The sequence below is a fragment of the Amphiprion ocellaris genome, chromosome 22, assembly GCF_022539595.1.
Source record: "Amphiprion ocellaris isolate individual 3 ecotype Okinawa chromosome 22, ASM2253959v1, whole genome shotgun sequence".
NCBI lineage: Eukaryota > Metazoa > Chordata > Actinopteri > Pomacentridae > Amphiprion > Amphiprion ocellaris.
This window is the reverse complement of record NC_072787.1, coordinates 16,406,633-16,421,122: the sequence shown is the minus strand read 5'-3', so window position 1 is coordinate 16,421,122 and position 14,490 is coordinate 16,406,633. Positions and strand designations below refer to the sequence as shown.

Genomic DNA, 14,490 nt, shown 5'->3' with positions numbered 1-14,490 from the left:
ATAACCTTCATTACACATGAAATCTCCAGAGTTCGAAGCTCTGATCAAAAGATGCGGAACTTACGGTAATGTGAAGAGTAATTACTGTTCCTGAGCTGGACTTGATTTTACATATCTTTAGTCTTTTAGTTGTTTTCATAAGCTTTACTTCCGTCTCATGTTGGTCAATTGTGATTTTTTTCTAATGACACTGCCTTCTTGACCATGTCTCCCTCAAAAACAACACTGTAACATCAAGGGACTAACTGTTTAAATAAAGATTAAACTAAAAAATAAATATATGCAGAAATACATTAATGCTGTCCGAGGTTTCACTTAAATACTAGACAATTTAAAAGACAAGTTCTTGATATATTTTCAGGTTTATGCACACATGCTTCAGTAAAATCTCACTCTTACAGACGTTCGCAACAGCAACTAAAGATGGCAAATCGATGATCTACGTGTCCACTAGTTGTTCTCTCACCTCTTTCTCCATAAAGAACATGTCCATCTGCTGACCAAAGGCCTCAGTCACTTTCTGCAGCAGCTCCTTGATCTTCAGCGGCCTCTGAAACGGGATGATTCTGGGAAAAGGAGCACGCCAGCAGGGTCAGAGGTCGGAGACAAAATGTTTGTGTTGTGTCTAGTTACAATTTTCACCGGCAAAGTGAGCTTTTCTCTTGTAACCTGTTTCTAGTTTATCAGTCAGAATTTTATCAGCATGATCATAATAATATGAAACAGCAGAATAAGTCAAGTTAATATATGATGACTTTCTTTTGTGGTTATTCTGGTTTTACAATGTGTTTGGGTTGGATTGCGATGTAAGAATTTATTTTTCAGGCACTTTTTGACAGCGTTTCTATGGCAACAAGCAGAAAAAATGGGCAGGTCAGCCGGGTCAAGGAGAGGAGTGAGCCGAGCCACCAAGATGCTAACAGGACATTAATCAATGCAATGAAAACAGAAAGCACAAGCGTGAGCCCCCCCCCCACCGATGTAAACGTGGAGTATGTCAGTGCTTATCTACTGTATGCCTACGTGCACGGCCGAGCGTGCACGCTTTGTCTGTCCGTCCGAGTCCGAGCTTATCAGCGAGCGTTGCAGCGAGTGTGTATATGGACGCATGTGTGTTTGTAAAACTCTACATGCATGAGTGTGCTTCCCAATCAGTGTGTGCATCGGCCGCTGTTTCAACACCACTGGGCCTCTCCACTAAGCCAGCACAAAGGCAGATGGGAAACTTCCTGAGAGGAAAGGGGAAAAAATCTGGAGCGGCAGCAAAAGCAGCAGGATGTGTGTCTTTCCCTCCTCTTTTAAAGAGTGACAGAGTGAAAGATACAGAGACGCGGAGATATTTACAGACCGCGAGAGGGAAAATAAAGGAGACAGCCTGAGAAAATAGAGGAAAGAAGAGAAAAAGAGATTCTCTCTGGCGTTTCTTTCCCATCTATCCCCCCCCCCCCTCTGCTTTTGAAGAATCTGCAGCCCACTATCTCTTTATAGTATCCTGATAAAAGGACTTGTTTTCATCCCATCACTTCCTCATCTGAGGCCAAAGCTCTGCCTATCTTAATGACCGCTCACTGGTTCCCTCATTTGAGGAGAAGATTCTGGGAAGAGGGAGGCCTGCAGATCAGAGGCAGAGCAGCGGCACGGCGGCTAAACGCTCCCCGTCTCTGTTTATATTCGCCGATGATGTGTGTGATAAAGAGCTGGAGGGATGTGGAGGAGGGGTGAGAGGCAGCGGGAGGTGGAGGGGGGGGATGCGAGGATTCTGCTCCAAAAGATATGGCTTTCCTTCCTCTGTGCAAGCATGTGGACACACACACTCTGTCGCAGAAAAAATTTTAAAAAACGCACAGATTTGCTGAAAGAATGCTTTCACACGTCCCACCACGCTTTCTCTTTCTCTCATGGACAAAATCGCAATTATATACACGCAGAATAAAAAAAAAGTCTGGCTGTGTTCCTTCGCTCTCTGGCAGGAGACCCTGAGGCAGAGCCAGAGGAAGAGAGAGACACTCTACAGCTCCTATTTCCTGCCCCAAATCCTCGGTGTTTGCCAATAAAAAGAGAGACCATCCAATTTGATTCCATTGTGGATCGACAACACGATTATCCTGACTCAGGGACTCGTAGTAACTCTAGTGTTGTGGACGCTGCTCAGATGTAACATTTACACTGGTTCTGCAGCTTGGGGCTGTAATCGTACAATTAAGTTTGCCTTGACAGAAAGCCGATGAGATCTCAAGGGAGTTTTAATTTTCTGTTTCTTATCCATAACTATCCACATGAGCAAAGTTAGCAGTTGCATGATGTGACCTCTTTGTTGCAGATCTTGAAAAGGAATCTGGTTGAGTTGCCTTTCATTAGTTTTTTATGGGGTTTCTATTTCATTGCAGCTTTTGCTTTCTTATTGAGCTGAGAAAATTTGCACAAAAGCACATATCGAGTGAGAAGCTGCAAAAACAGCTTTAACTGAGTGAATGCAATTTTATGTGAGTTTGGCCGACGCTGAAAAACAACACTGACTTTTTACAAATGGGGGCAGACATTCAATTGGATGCATGTTTATGGCCACCCGATGAATGTTAATGTAGAATTCACTCACTTTCTAGCTCACCTTTTGTTCTACGGCACCTCCTGAGGTAAATATTTGCGTCTTTTCTTGCTAAATGCTCCATTATAGTCATGAGCTGGTTGCTAAATTTGCCATTCAGCTGTTCTGGACAGGGCATGAAGCATACAATAAGATTATCACAGCTTTTTTTCATGCCAAAAACTGCTGCCAACTAATGTAAGTGGTGAGAAGGAGCCAAAAATGTTAAGTGGATTGGAAAAGCAAAACAATGAGCTGAAAAAAAAACGCCGTTTTGTTGGGAAATGCAGATCGGTGATGATTCTTTGTGGATGTGTTGCTCGTGTGACCCTGTTCACATACCTGATCCACTGTTAAGATAAGAAATATTGATTACAGCCGCTTTAAATAAATATTTAACCTCCGCCGATGTTCATAAACTCCACTTCCAAAACAGGCCATAAATCTACGTGGAAGCAGTCAGAGCTCAGGCATTGCACAACATGGAGAGGAGATAACTAGCAACACGACAGGAGAAGACCGAGGAAAACGAGAGAGTGTGAAATGACGCAGTGGATGAAAAATGCATAATAAAAAGCGTCGCCTCTCAAATCTATGAATGGCGTCTTCCAAAGTGAGCTGTTGTCTGTCTTTTCCGAGCAGAGCGGTGTGGTGTGAAGGGGGCTCCCGATGAAGAAGAAGAAGAAGACCGAGGCAGAAACACAGAGAGACAGGAACATGAAACACTTGTCTCTTCCTCAGCAGTAGCCAATTAGGGCTGAGAAAAAGTGGAGAGGCCCAGTGTGAAACCGTCTCCTGCTGCTGCTTTTCCTTCTTTTACTCGCTCCTGTGAGCCAGTGGCTTTCTAATCACAGCATCACTGAACCAACGCCTGCCTGGGTCTATATTCTGATGAATCAAGGCAATTATTCTTGTAGGTTCTGGTCAGCTTCCCTCCTGTGTTTCTACACTGTAACAAAACACAACATGTCCCCCTCCGCCGCAAGGAGTTGTTTGAGGATTTCTTGGTGACAAAGAAGCTCTGCCTATGAGCTTCTCCCAGGATGCGATGCTAAAAGCCAGACTTGCGAGACTCACAGAGCATCCATACATGGAACAACAGAGCTGTAGATAAAATGAAGCGCAAGGCCAAATAAAGTGTCTTCCATTGAGAAGATCTGTTATTTATACTCGTGTTCCAATGCGATAAACAAACCTTAAGGCACCTGAGTGAGAAAAATGCTCGTAAGGCTGTGAGGAGACAGACTTTGTGTAAACATGCTCAGCCTCTTGACTAACTCACAAGCTGTGAGGGAGTACAGACGTCTCCTGGGTGAAGGATGTGTAGGACGAAGGGAAAGCACAAGAAAATGCACAAGATGAAGCATTAATTCGGGGTGTGTCTGGGAGACTGGACACTGAGCTGAAACACTTGGTCTGGCCTCCTTTTCTCTGGCCTTCTGTCTACTTTTTTCCCCCTTTCAAACCGGTCCGACGTCCGAGTTTCAAACAACAAGGCCTCGGCTAAATGTCAAAGTAGGAATTTTCCCTCTCTTTATGCGACTCTGGCATGTAACTGCGATTTCCTTCTCTAGACACAAAATCCCAGGCATGGCAAAGCATAACAAAAAAAGATCCGAAGTAAAGAGTTAAGGCTTGGACAGAGGAGTAGAAACAACAATACGGAGCTTCCAACATACCGTTTTTCTCTCTCATGCTCCAGCTTGACTCTTAAATCCTGTTGAGAGGAAAAATAACAACAGAGGGGAGTTATGGAAGTGGAAAGTTAAAATGATTCATGCTCGTATGTGGGATTTGGGCTGCCGAATAAATGACAGCGATAAGCTGGACAACGACTTTAGGTGACAAACAGCATTATAACGATACGTGTTTCATTAGACGGATTTTTGCTGTGCAATACAAAGGCAGCATTATCTTTCAACCTGACTGCGAGGATGGCATGACACAATCTGCAAGTTCTATTCATAGCTATTACCAAAGGGAGCAGGAATCTGGAGGAGCCTGCAAGTCTGCATGAGGTCATGGTGATAAACTAGTGTCATCATATCAGTGCAGGAGATTGGGTAAAAAGTAGGGGTTTACCCCGAATCTCAGAGGAAAGGCAGCACTGTGAGCGGAAACTCTCTCTGCTCCTCACTGTTTGTTTATGTCCCATCATAAACACTGCTGCTTTAAGAGGATTTGCCAATTATCATTCCACAGACAGGGAAGAAATGCACGAGGAAACGACTTCTGAGAGCTGCACAAGGTGATTGAGAGGATTTAAATCCTAGAAACAGTAAAGTTTCTCCGTGAAGGAGAAACATGAGCTATCCAAAATGTGCCACTTTAGTTTCTGTGCTGTTCTATTGGACGGCAAACCTTTTTTTTTTTTTTACCACTGATTAATTTGTTATTTTCCAAATAATGTTATCTGTCTCCTAGTAACATTATAGAGACACAATTTCTGTTTCTTTCAATCTTTTAGACCCAAAAAGATGGGAAATTACACTGTACAAGGTTACAAAATATCCAAGTTTTGCACTTAATTTGTGAGAAACAGGTCTACAATTTAGGGTTTTCTTTTATAATCAATTATAACAAGTTCCAAGAGCAAAATAATCCCTTGCTATCTATCATTTTCTGACACGTTAGTGCCACTTCCAGCAGACAAGTAACATTATGAAAGAGAATCAAATGTTGCTATTGCATCCGTCTGCATAGAAATCACCAATTTAGCACCAAGCGTCACTGTCACTGAGTGGAGTTTTGTGAATCTGATTGGTAGCCCACTGTCACATTAGCGTCTGTAACATTCTCGAATAAGCTTCTCCTCAGCACTACGCGAAAACCTTCACCTGACTTTGGCAGCCCGCAAACTGTCAGTCCAGCAGGAAAAAATCAAACGGGAAGCGGTGCTGAGGTATTGTGTGCGAACCCAAAATGACAGTTAAGGTTACGCTGCTGTGAAACTACTGTGTGTGGTTAAACAAATTGCAATTGAGCAGGATGCAGGACAGCTTTAAACTGAAGTGATATTTTCGTATGGAACTCCCTCGCAGCTTGGAAAGTGGCTGTAAAAGTTTTATAGTTTGCTTCAGCAAGAACAGCAGCTGCGGTCAGACTGAAATCATATCAGCCGATTCCGGTTGTGGGAGTTTTTAAAAAAGGGGGGGGGTTTCAACAAGTCCACAGAACCTTCTCAAAAACACTTGTGGAAATAGATCCCTGATGTCTATTTATTTGCTCAGCACATTCAAATCAATGATTATATTATCAAAATATGGCTAAATACACTCATTTACATTTGCAAAAATACAAACGTATTGCAGCCAACTTTAAATCCTGCTGTGAGTGGATCGTATCTTAAAAATACATGACAGATTTAGCAGAGTTAAAACAGCACATCTGCATGCGATGTGTACCTGTTTGTAGAGTAAAGTTCTGCTCTTGGGCTTGTGGCTGTTCTGCAGAGTGTAGCAGCGGCCCAAAGCTGCCAGATCCTTCATGATGGAGTTGAGAGCCTCCTCGTCGTCTGAAAACAAAACACAACAACAGTTATGTGCAATCACTCTCACTTCTTTAAGGTTAGACAGATAAGGAACTGATCTCAGCCTAGCATTTAACTGTGTCATTTTAACCATTTTTGGATCTTTGGAAATGTCACAGAGGAGTGATGAAAGCCTCAGAAACAGATACCGATTTGGTCTGATCATTCGTCATGTGGTTTGTGTGAGAGTTTGTGTTGGCTCAGACGGAGCGATGAGGCAACACCTGGTCTGTAGCTTCCTGCTCTGATGTCATCTGTGAAGTTCCACTAATGGAAAGAATCCAGGGCTTTCTCTCTCACCTGATAAGAACATCATGTGCTCTGTGAGAAGAGACGACACCTAGAAAATAGATGCTTTCTCTGCATGAGCCAAATCTTCCCAGCTCTGGATGAACCGAACAATGGTGATCACACTCTATGTTCTGCATACAAAAACCGCGAAAGAGCAAAGGTGTTTAATAATGCAAGATGTGTATCTAGTCCATGAGCACCTGCCGCAGAGGGCAACGTGGTCGCCTGGAGCTCAGCTATTAAGCATGGAATATTTCATCCCACATCACCAGAGACACTACGTTCAGACAAAGACTGATCTTTTCCCTTTTCGTCGAATACTGATTTAGAATCAAAGTGGCTGCGGGCTAAACAAGAGCGAGTCAAATATGTTTGGGATTCATAATTCACACCTTCTAAGGGGAAACGTGTCAGGTCTGCAGAGTTCATTAATGCATCACAATCTCGTCAGTCCTCCGTTACTCACTTCCCTCCGCTCGCTGCCAAACGCACTCTCAAGTGTAAAAGGGCCAATCATGCAGATGAGCGTGTCAGACATTACCATATCAAGAGACTTTAATAGAACCAATTATCTGAGCGTGGTGATTACAATATAAAGGAGAGGTGGTTGACCGCGGCCCCGGCCTGCCTCTCAGATGAGCCCGCGGTGGATTCATTATAAAAACACGCACTGTTCACGGGGAAACCAGGCCAGGTGTGTGCGGCGCAAAACAGCACCTGCAGGAAAGACCACATTCTTTAAATGAATCTCTTTAATGAATCACTGTTTGTATTGTGTGTGTGGAGGACCACTGGGAATGTCCGTCGCATAGCTCGTCTGGTAGTAACACGGGGAGCAGATGGGGTCTGAGATGCCATTTGATCTCGTTCCCACTGTACGGCTCTTGTGGCCAGCTGTTCCCCGACAGCAGGACAGTCCGCTGGGTTCAACCCGGGGTCACGTGGGCAAACATCCAATTAGGGATGCACCAATCTGAGCTCTTCCTCTCACAATACCTCCAAATCTAATAGCTGTGCTCTCTTTTTTTCTAAATTCAAATCTTTATACCTCACTCCTTGGGATCATTTATTTGGAAGGTAATATGAGGATCCCTGTGGACCAAAAACTGCCAACGACTTGTAACGGACGCACGCAGTGGCTTAATGACACAGACGAGGAAGTTAACATTGAATCAGGCCGATACCTGATCTGCTTTGTGTCGCTTTGCCAGACCATTCTGAAGGACATAATGGTCTGGCTGCACCTTACTGTCTTTCTATTACTTGTTTGTATTTCTTTGAACCAATCACAGTCATCGTCGGCGGAGGTAAGCGAAGGACAGCTTTGGTGTTCCCTCAAAACAGAGATGGAACAGATTTGATGGAAAATTTGCATGCAGGGAGGCGATTAAAATGGATAATTCGCTGCAAAAAAAAACTTGAAGGGCTGCTTCATTGCACAATCCACGTCCTTGGCAATACTTGAAAGTTTCAGTGTAGGATGCTGCTCGGAGGTTGTTGTTTCCATAGCGAAGACAACAGTAACAGACAGAAAGCAGAAGGAAGGAAGGAAGAAGCCTAAAATGTGCAGTGGCTTATACTGGCATCCTACATCCGGTGAGTCAGACTAGTGTCACCCTGATAATAATGTGGTTGATCAGATTGGCCGTATGAAATAACAGGTAATAGAAAATGGCCAGTTTATCTCCACTGAGGCTTGTGATTTGCAACATTTTCCGGAGAAAACTTCAACAAGCTGTATAAATTATGCCTGAATCTGTTTATCTCTGCAGTTACACACCTGGATGCAGTTCAACATGGTGTTCGTAAAATAAACCTACAAATGTAATTGCAGTCTTTTACACTATTTGGGGCTAGAAACAAGCTTTGTAATTTGAACTAACCGGTCGTCTAAAGTGAGATTTTGTTTAACAGCATCCAATAGTGGGATAATCAGACCACATAAGGCTGTTTTATTAATATATCTGAGTGTTCTGAACTAACCACGGATGTGTTTAAAGTGTGGATTCAACTTTCTAAAGTAGATGACTATCTCATTTCTTCCTGAAAATTGAAGTGAAATCCAGCTTTACTTGAAAGTTCCTCCAGGCTTGACCTTTATCAACATGCAGCCTTTTATTCAAAGATGTTTTTTCAGTTTCTTGGCAACCGCCGACTTTCACCTGTGGCCTGTAAACTTCTCTTTAGGTCACATCGGCTAAGGGTCAAACCACATCGGCGGCTAAAACCTCGGAGGTGGGCGTCTTGTTTGACTTTCCCCAATATAGCAGCAGGAGCGAAGTGAGAAATGACATATCTCTGCTCTCTGCCGTACGACACACTCCCTCTGCTTACAGAGAAACTGAATAATGCAGAGTGATAAGAAAAGTTACACCCACAAAATCTCAACCCACAGTGCAAATAGTGAAAAGAGAGCGAGAGCGAGGGGAGGGCTGACATTCTGAAAACGAATGATGATGCTTTACGATGTGAATACTGCAGAACGACTGCAAATTAAGTTTAATTACAGACAGTCCAGTATGTATTTCTTGTCATGCTGAGAATTTACCAAACTGGTTAATTCCTTTCTGTAGAAACACCTTCATAATGGCACGTGTGGGTGTTTATTTGCGAAACAGTAATTGTGAAAAAGGTGAGTCACTTTTGGGGTCTTCCTACCACACAAATGAAACCAAAAAAGATCTACAAATGTGAACAACCCACATAAATCCCCAATGTTGCCTTCCACAATCAAAAAGCAGCTATATACTGTAAACTCCCTGCTGGGGCTCGTAGAAGAGGCTCGGCTGGTAATAATTTATGCTGTCAGCAGTGGTGGATGACTAACTGCTCGACCAGGCCTGTCCTCTGCGAGCAGGAAGGAACTGAATCACTGTCTCTGTTCTGAATACGGCGCTGGGCTAACCGTGTTATTCCACGTCAGGAAATTAATGGATTTTTGATTGAATCAGTCAAAGATGGACACGAGGGAAAAGAGCGTTTTTCCATGGCCAACCTGATTACATGACAAAAAAAAAAGAAGCGTGCAGCATGTTTAGTGTTGTTACATCAGAGGAAGGCTGCAGCTGATGATAGTTCCCATTACTAAGCAAACTGATGTGTTTCTGTCCCAGTCGATTAGTTAATTGCATACAAAATGTTTCAATATAGTGGAGAAAGCTGATAGCGAGATCCTAGACGGAAAAATTAAAGTGTTGATATTGATTAATCTCCCATCAATCGAGACGTTGCTTAATTCTGCAAAACCTAGCCTTACATTTAAACTCAACACCAGCTATTGCAAACATCTCTCTTCGTTTCTCATTATCGCCGCCTCTGTCTCTGGTGACGTGTTGTTTCAGTCCTGCCTCTACAGGCTCAGAGCTCCACACTGCTCTGTGCACTCGCAGTCAAGGATACAAAACAAACAGAGGCCGGCATGTGTATCTCCGTGTGTGTGTGTGTGTGTGTGTGTGTGTGTGTGTGTGTGCGGTTGAGGTCTGTTGGGTACCCTATGGATGGATAACAGCGGTGGGAGGGTGGGATGGTGAAGGGGGCAGTGAGAGTGTGAGAAATGCGTGGTGGTGCAGCGAGCTGGCTGTCATGGCCGCCTGTAAATGAAGTTATTACATCACTCGGGCCTGGTCCACTTCCACTGCCAGGCCGAGGGCAGCCAAGGCTAACCACCAGCACAGTGGAAAGCAACCAGCTCCCACACCACTAACCATGCATCACTGCCAGGAGCGGCCTCGCACGCCGGCTGCAGAAACTTCACGAACCTCACGTCAACAGGAGTGGTTCATTTTTTTATTTTCTGATAGATTGGGATACCTGTAGCTCATTTCCTGAGCTTCTCATTGTGTCTGGGGTAAAATGTGACTAGCATAAGAAAAAGGGGGAATTCCAGGAAGCCAGGCAGAGTGAGCAACATTACACAATGGAGGCTGATTGCTGGGCTATTGCATCATCACTCGGCATCTTTTTCTCTTTTTTTTTTTTTTAAGCTAAAGCTGGGAAGTGTGAAAGTGGCAGTGGATGAAATGAAGCAGGAACTCAAGTCCGAGACGGTTTACATAAAAGGAGACGTTCCCCTGTAACTGCTGCTCAAACCAGAGCGGCTAAAAGAGTTGAGAAGGTGCACACTTTTTGCACCAGGAGGAGAAAAGCACTGACTTTATAAGAGGCCGTTGCTGCAACTTGCAGGCCAAAAGAGTGTAAGAACCAGCAAGGCAGCGACTGAGTGTGTGTTTGTGTGTTTGAGGCAGGCTGCCTGAATGAAGACATTGAGGGGATTTCCTGGTGCAGAGAGACACATCATGGCAAAGGCATCCGGCAGGATTAGCAGCTGGAGCCAAACGTGTCCTCACTCTGCAGCAGCAGTTCGGTCCGAGCTCTGACGCACAACACGTAAACGCACGCACGCCAGCAATAACAGCCCGAGCACACTCTAACCTCGTGACTCTAACACACCTTGCTCAGTCGAAACTGTGCTGCAGCTAATTAAATACCTAATGGGTGTAATGTTTAAAGCCCTTAGTTAATCGTTCACAAAGAATAATGACTCTGATGTAATGTGGCGCACTGTGAGTGTGTGACAATAGTTGCACAATTAATGTTTGTACAAGGTCTATGCCTTAAGGCTTGTCACTGGGGAATGGCTGTCAATATTTCCATTCAATGTCTGAAGGCTGCGAAAAAAATCTAGACTAAAAAGAAGCTTGTAAAAGTGTTCAAATAACTAATACGCTGGTTTATTTATGACTGAAAACTCTATCCATCGATCATGCTGCTGTTTGTTGCTGCAGGTAATAAACTACGAGGAAAGACTCCTACAAACAGCTGGAAGCAAAAAACTAAACTTCAGCTCCTGATAATGTCTTTTCAAAAAATAAAATTAATCTGAGCTGTTAGTATTTGCTTTCATCACAGTAAAGTTTTATAGTTATAATGGACGTTTCCGTGTTTAGCCGAATAGAAGTGAATGAGGAAGGTGTGTTGTGATTTTGGCACACAAACTTTGCCCTCTGTGATGTTCTTGGACGAGTGTTGTCACTGAAATGCGGAAAAAGCCTTCTCTAAATCACTCCACACAACTCAAAGAACTGCCGCTTGTGCACGTATTTCTGTTAATGTAACGGCATGCAGCTCAGACTTGTGCCAGGTTGAAAGTGATAGGAAAATGTTACTAGGTCCTACGTTGTAAGATTGCCAACGCAACTTTTGTGGAACAGTTAGCAGGGTGTTCATTTAGACACATTCAGATACTGTCAGATTATTGAAAAGGTTGGCATATATGAAAGGGGCTTTAGCGGAAGTTTGACCTGCGGGGAAAGTGCTTTTTCAAATTCTGTTATTGGACAAATTCAGCACATTTACAAGCAGTTCTTATCAGATTTGGTGACTCTATACATGCAGTTTTAATGTAACAGTGATCATCAACACTGTAGTTTCAGCTAATTTCCCATTATTTTAAATGGGAGCCTGATCCTGTTAACCTGAAATGACTGACATAGGATGTTCCCTTGATGACTGCCAAATGGTGAGATTTGATAATAAGGACTTTGGCTCAGCACCTTGAGGTGTTACTGACTTAGCACACAGACATGGAAGTGGTACTCATCTATCTTTTGGCAAGAAAGTGTAAGGAAATCAATGCTACTGTTTCATTTCTGCAAATCAGGATTTACCTTGTGAGTTCCTGTGCTGCTGTCCGGGTCCATTTTGGAGACCGTCATCTGTGAAAACAAAGCTCACATGCTTTTGATTCAAAGTGGAAACAGGTCTGAAATAAATACCCACTGGTGATGTATTGCACTTGGCTTTGTACGGAAAGAATGAACAAAAGATATTGATCTGATATTTTGAGCTTTGTTTACAAATCTAGCAACACGCCGGGACTAACAGCTCCTCCAGGCCTCCAGGTCCGGTGCACATGCAAATACACCACCAGAGAGAAGCTATTGTTTGACTGGTATTGTACGGAGGAACACAATGTGTGTATGTGTGTGTGGGTGACTTGAGTTTTGCATAGATATACAAGTGCATGTCTCTTTCCAGGGTCACTCCTACATAGTTTATTTATATTTACACCTACAAAGTGTGAATATAAATAAATGTGCATTACTGGAATTGTGAATACTTGGAATGTTTTATGGAGAAATGTGGTCACATAGAGTCCACGTCTTATTTAAGCTTTTAAAAAAATAAGGAAAAACAACGTGTTTGCTTAAAAACAATGTAAAAAGACCAAATATGTGTGCACAAAACGAGCAATCTGGAACCAACACTTATCCTCTCTCGCACGTGTTATTTTTTTCTGCACTGTTCCTGCCGGGGGAAGTGCGAGCGGCGTGTATGTTTGTGTGTATCCCATGCGAGCGTGCACGTTTGTGTATGTATAGTGTACGGCGAAACTGCTTTCAAAATGCAACTCACCCATGTTTACTGTCATCATCAGGAAGTGGCCCTGTTGAACTCGAGCGCAGAGCTCAACTTCTCTCGGCAAGCAAAGACTTCACCCTGAGAGCCGAAAAACAAAAACAACAAGGTGTCAACATCCAAGAACTGTGCCATTTTCCTTCGGCCTGGCACGGTAATAATATTTCTGTGACTGCACAAAAACACTGACAAAACAGGACGCAGGTGGTAGTATTAACACAAAGCGTTTATTTTCCACATCGGTGTCACCGCTCCTGTTATTTATTTAATCTTTATTTAACCCGCTCTCTTGAGATTGACATATCCTTTTTCTGAAAACCGCTGGCAGAAAAATAACAACACAACAGCCAGAGAGCCGCATTGATGCTGGTAACTCAATCCTCTGCATGCCCCCACGACTCTTTATTGCCACTCGGAAAAACCACCAGACAGCATCAGTGAGGGAATTCCTTGGCGTTTGATGACGGAGGAGCCACATGCCCCTGAGATCCCACGATGCAGCAGCGAGGCAGGCGTGGGCGTTTGCCTCGCCACCTGCCTCAGGTTAAAATCACGAGCATTTCCAAAACAAAGCCGGTGCCTTCTTCGTGCATTAAGCCGCAGCAGAAAAGCGGCTGTCACATCCCATAATAGCACGATCCAGAATAGAGTCTTTCACCTGTGACGTTTTGTGTTCCACTGATCACAGTTAGTGCAGAATGAAGGAGAAAATGCTGCAATTTTGCAGAGTGAACTGCTTCCCAAAAATCCATCTCACACTGTTTACATATAGGAAACCATCATTTCATGCTGCAGGCCGCTGAAATGGTGACGCTTCTTAAAGATGATGCTACATCCTGTAATAGGGTACATGCAGATGGTTCTCATACAAACACTGTGGGAAATATTTGTTTGTTCTTTGAATGCAGGCTTTGCAAAAGAGGAAGAGGAACTAGAGAAACAGCTGCACTACTGTGTGTTGTGATATTAAAATAAGTGCGGTGGTTTATGAGCTGCCGTGTTCCCATTTGCAGTTTAAAAAAAAAGCCATGAAAGGCTTCAGAAATGTGATTAAGGTGAAGCAAGTAGAGACGGCAAATTAGGGGTGAACAACTAATTGAAATGTTATTGACAGTATAACAATATGATCAAACGCAATATTCAAATTGCTGCAATTTTTCTGAAAAAAGGTAAAATTAGCCAAAAAATACAACCACAGTGAATCACTGTGGAGCTACAGTTATATTTTCCAGACATAAGAGAATATGCTTGTTTGGTACAGACTGTGGAAAAATTCACATTTTCACTAATTCTAAATTATTTAAAAAAGTAAAAGAAAGAAATGAAATTTAAAAAAAAAATCATTATTTCCTCTAAAACTGTGACTCACATCACAATAGCTGTCAGAATAATGGCAATATGATCCTTTGTTTTTCTTTTTTCTTTTTCTTTTGTTGCATATCGTTCAGCCCTACAGATATGACATTTTCACTGCACGATTGTTGTGGCCAGGAGAATTCACAACAATGTTATTATTGCAATATCATAAAAATAAGTTTAGTTTAAGCTAATGTTACATTATTATCTACTTACATATTATTCATTTATACAGAATCAATTACTTAAATGCTTGCTTATTTTTGAAGAAAGAGAATGTGCATCCATTTCCAGGTTAAAAGTAACTCTTGTA

At 42.9% G+C, this 14,490-nt stretch overlaps 1 protein-coding gene across 1 annotated transcript in view; it reads right to left on the bottom strand.

Annotated features, from left to right (window-relative positions):
* The window catches only part of map3k22 (mitogen-activated protein kinase kinase kinase 22), a 41,836-nt gene that overhangs the window by 15,353 nt on the left and 11,993 nt on the right, over positions 1-14,490 (bottom strand). The window contains exons 2-6 of the mRNA XM_023266310.3: positions 12,819-12,902; positions 12,071-12,118; positions 5,989-6,098; positions 4,264-4,301; positions 467-566 (exon numbers count right to left, since the gene is read on the bottom strand). Of these exons, the coding sequence (XP_023122078.1) occupies positions 467-566; positions 4,264-4,301; positions 5,989-6,098; positions 12,071-12,118; positions 12,819-12,837 (315 nt within the window). The 5' untranslated portion in view covers positions 12,838-12,902. The remainder of the gene's footprint in view (positions 1-466; positions 567-4,263; positions 4,302-5,988; positions 6,099-12,070; positions 12,119-12,818; positions 12,903-14,490) is intronic.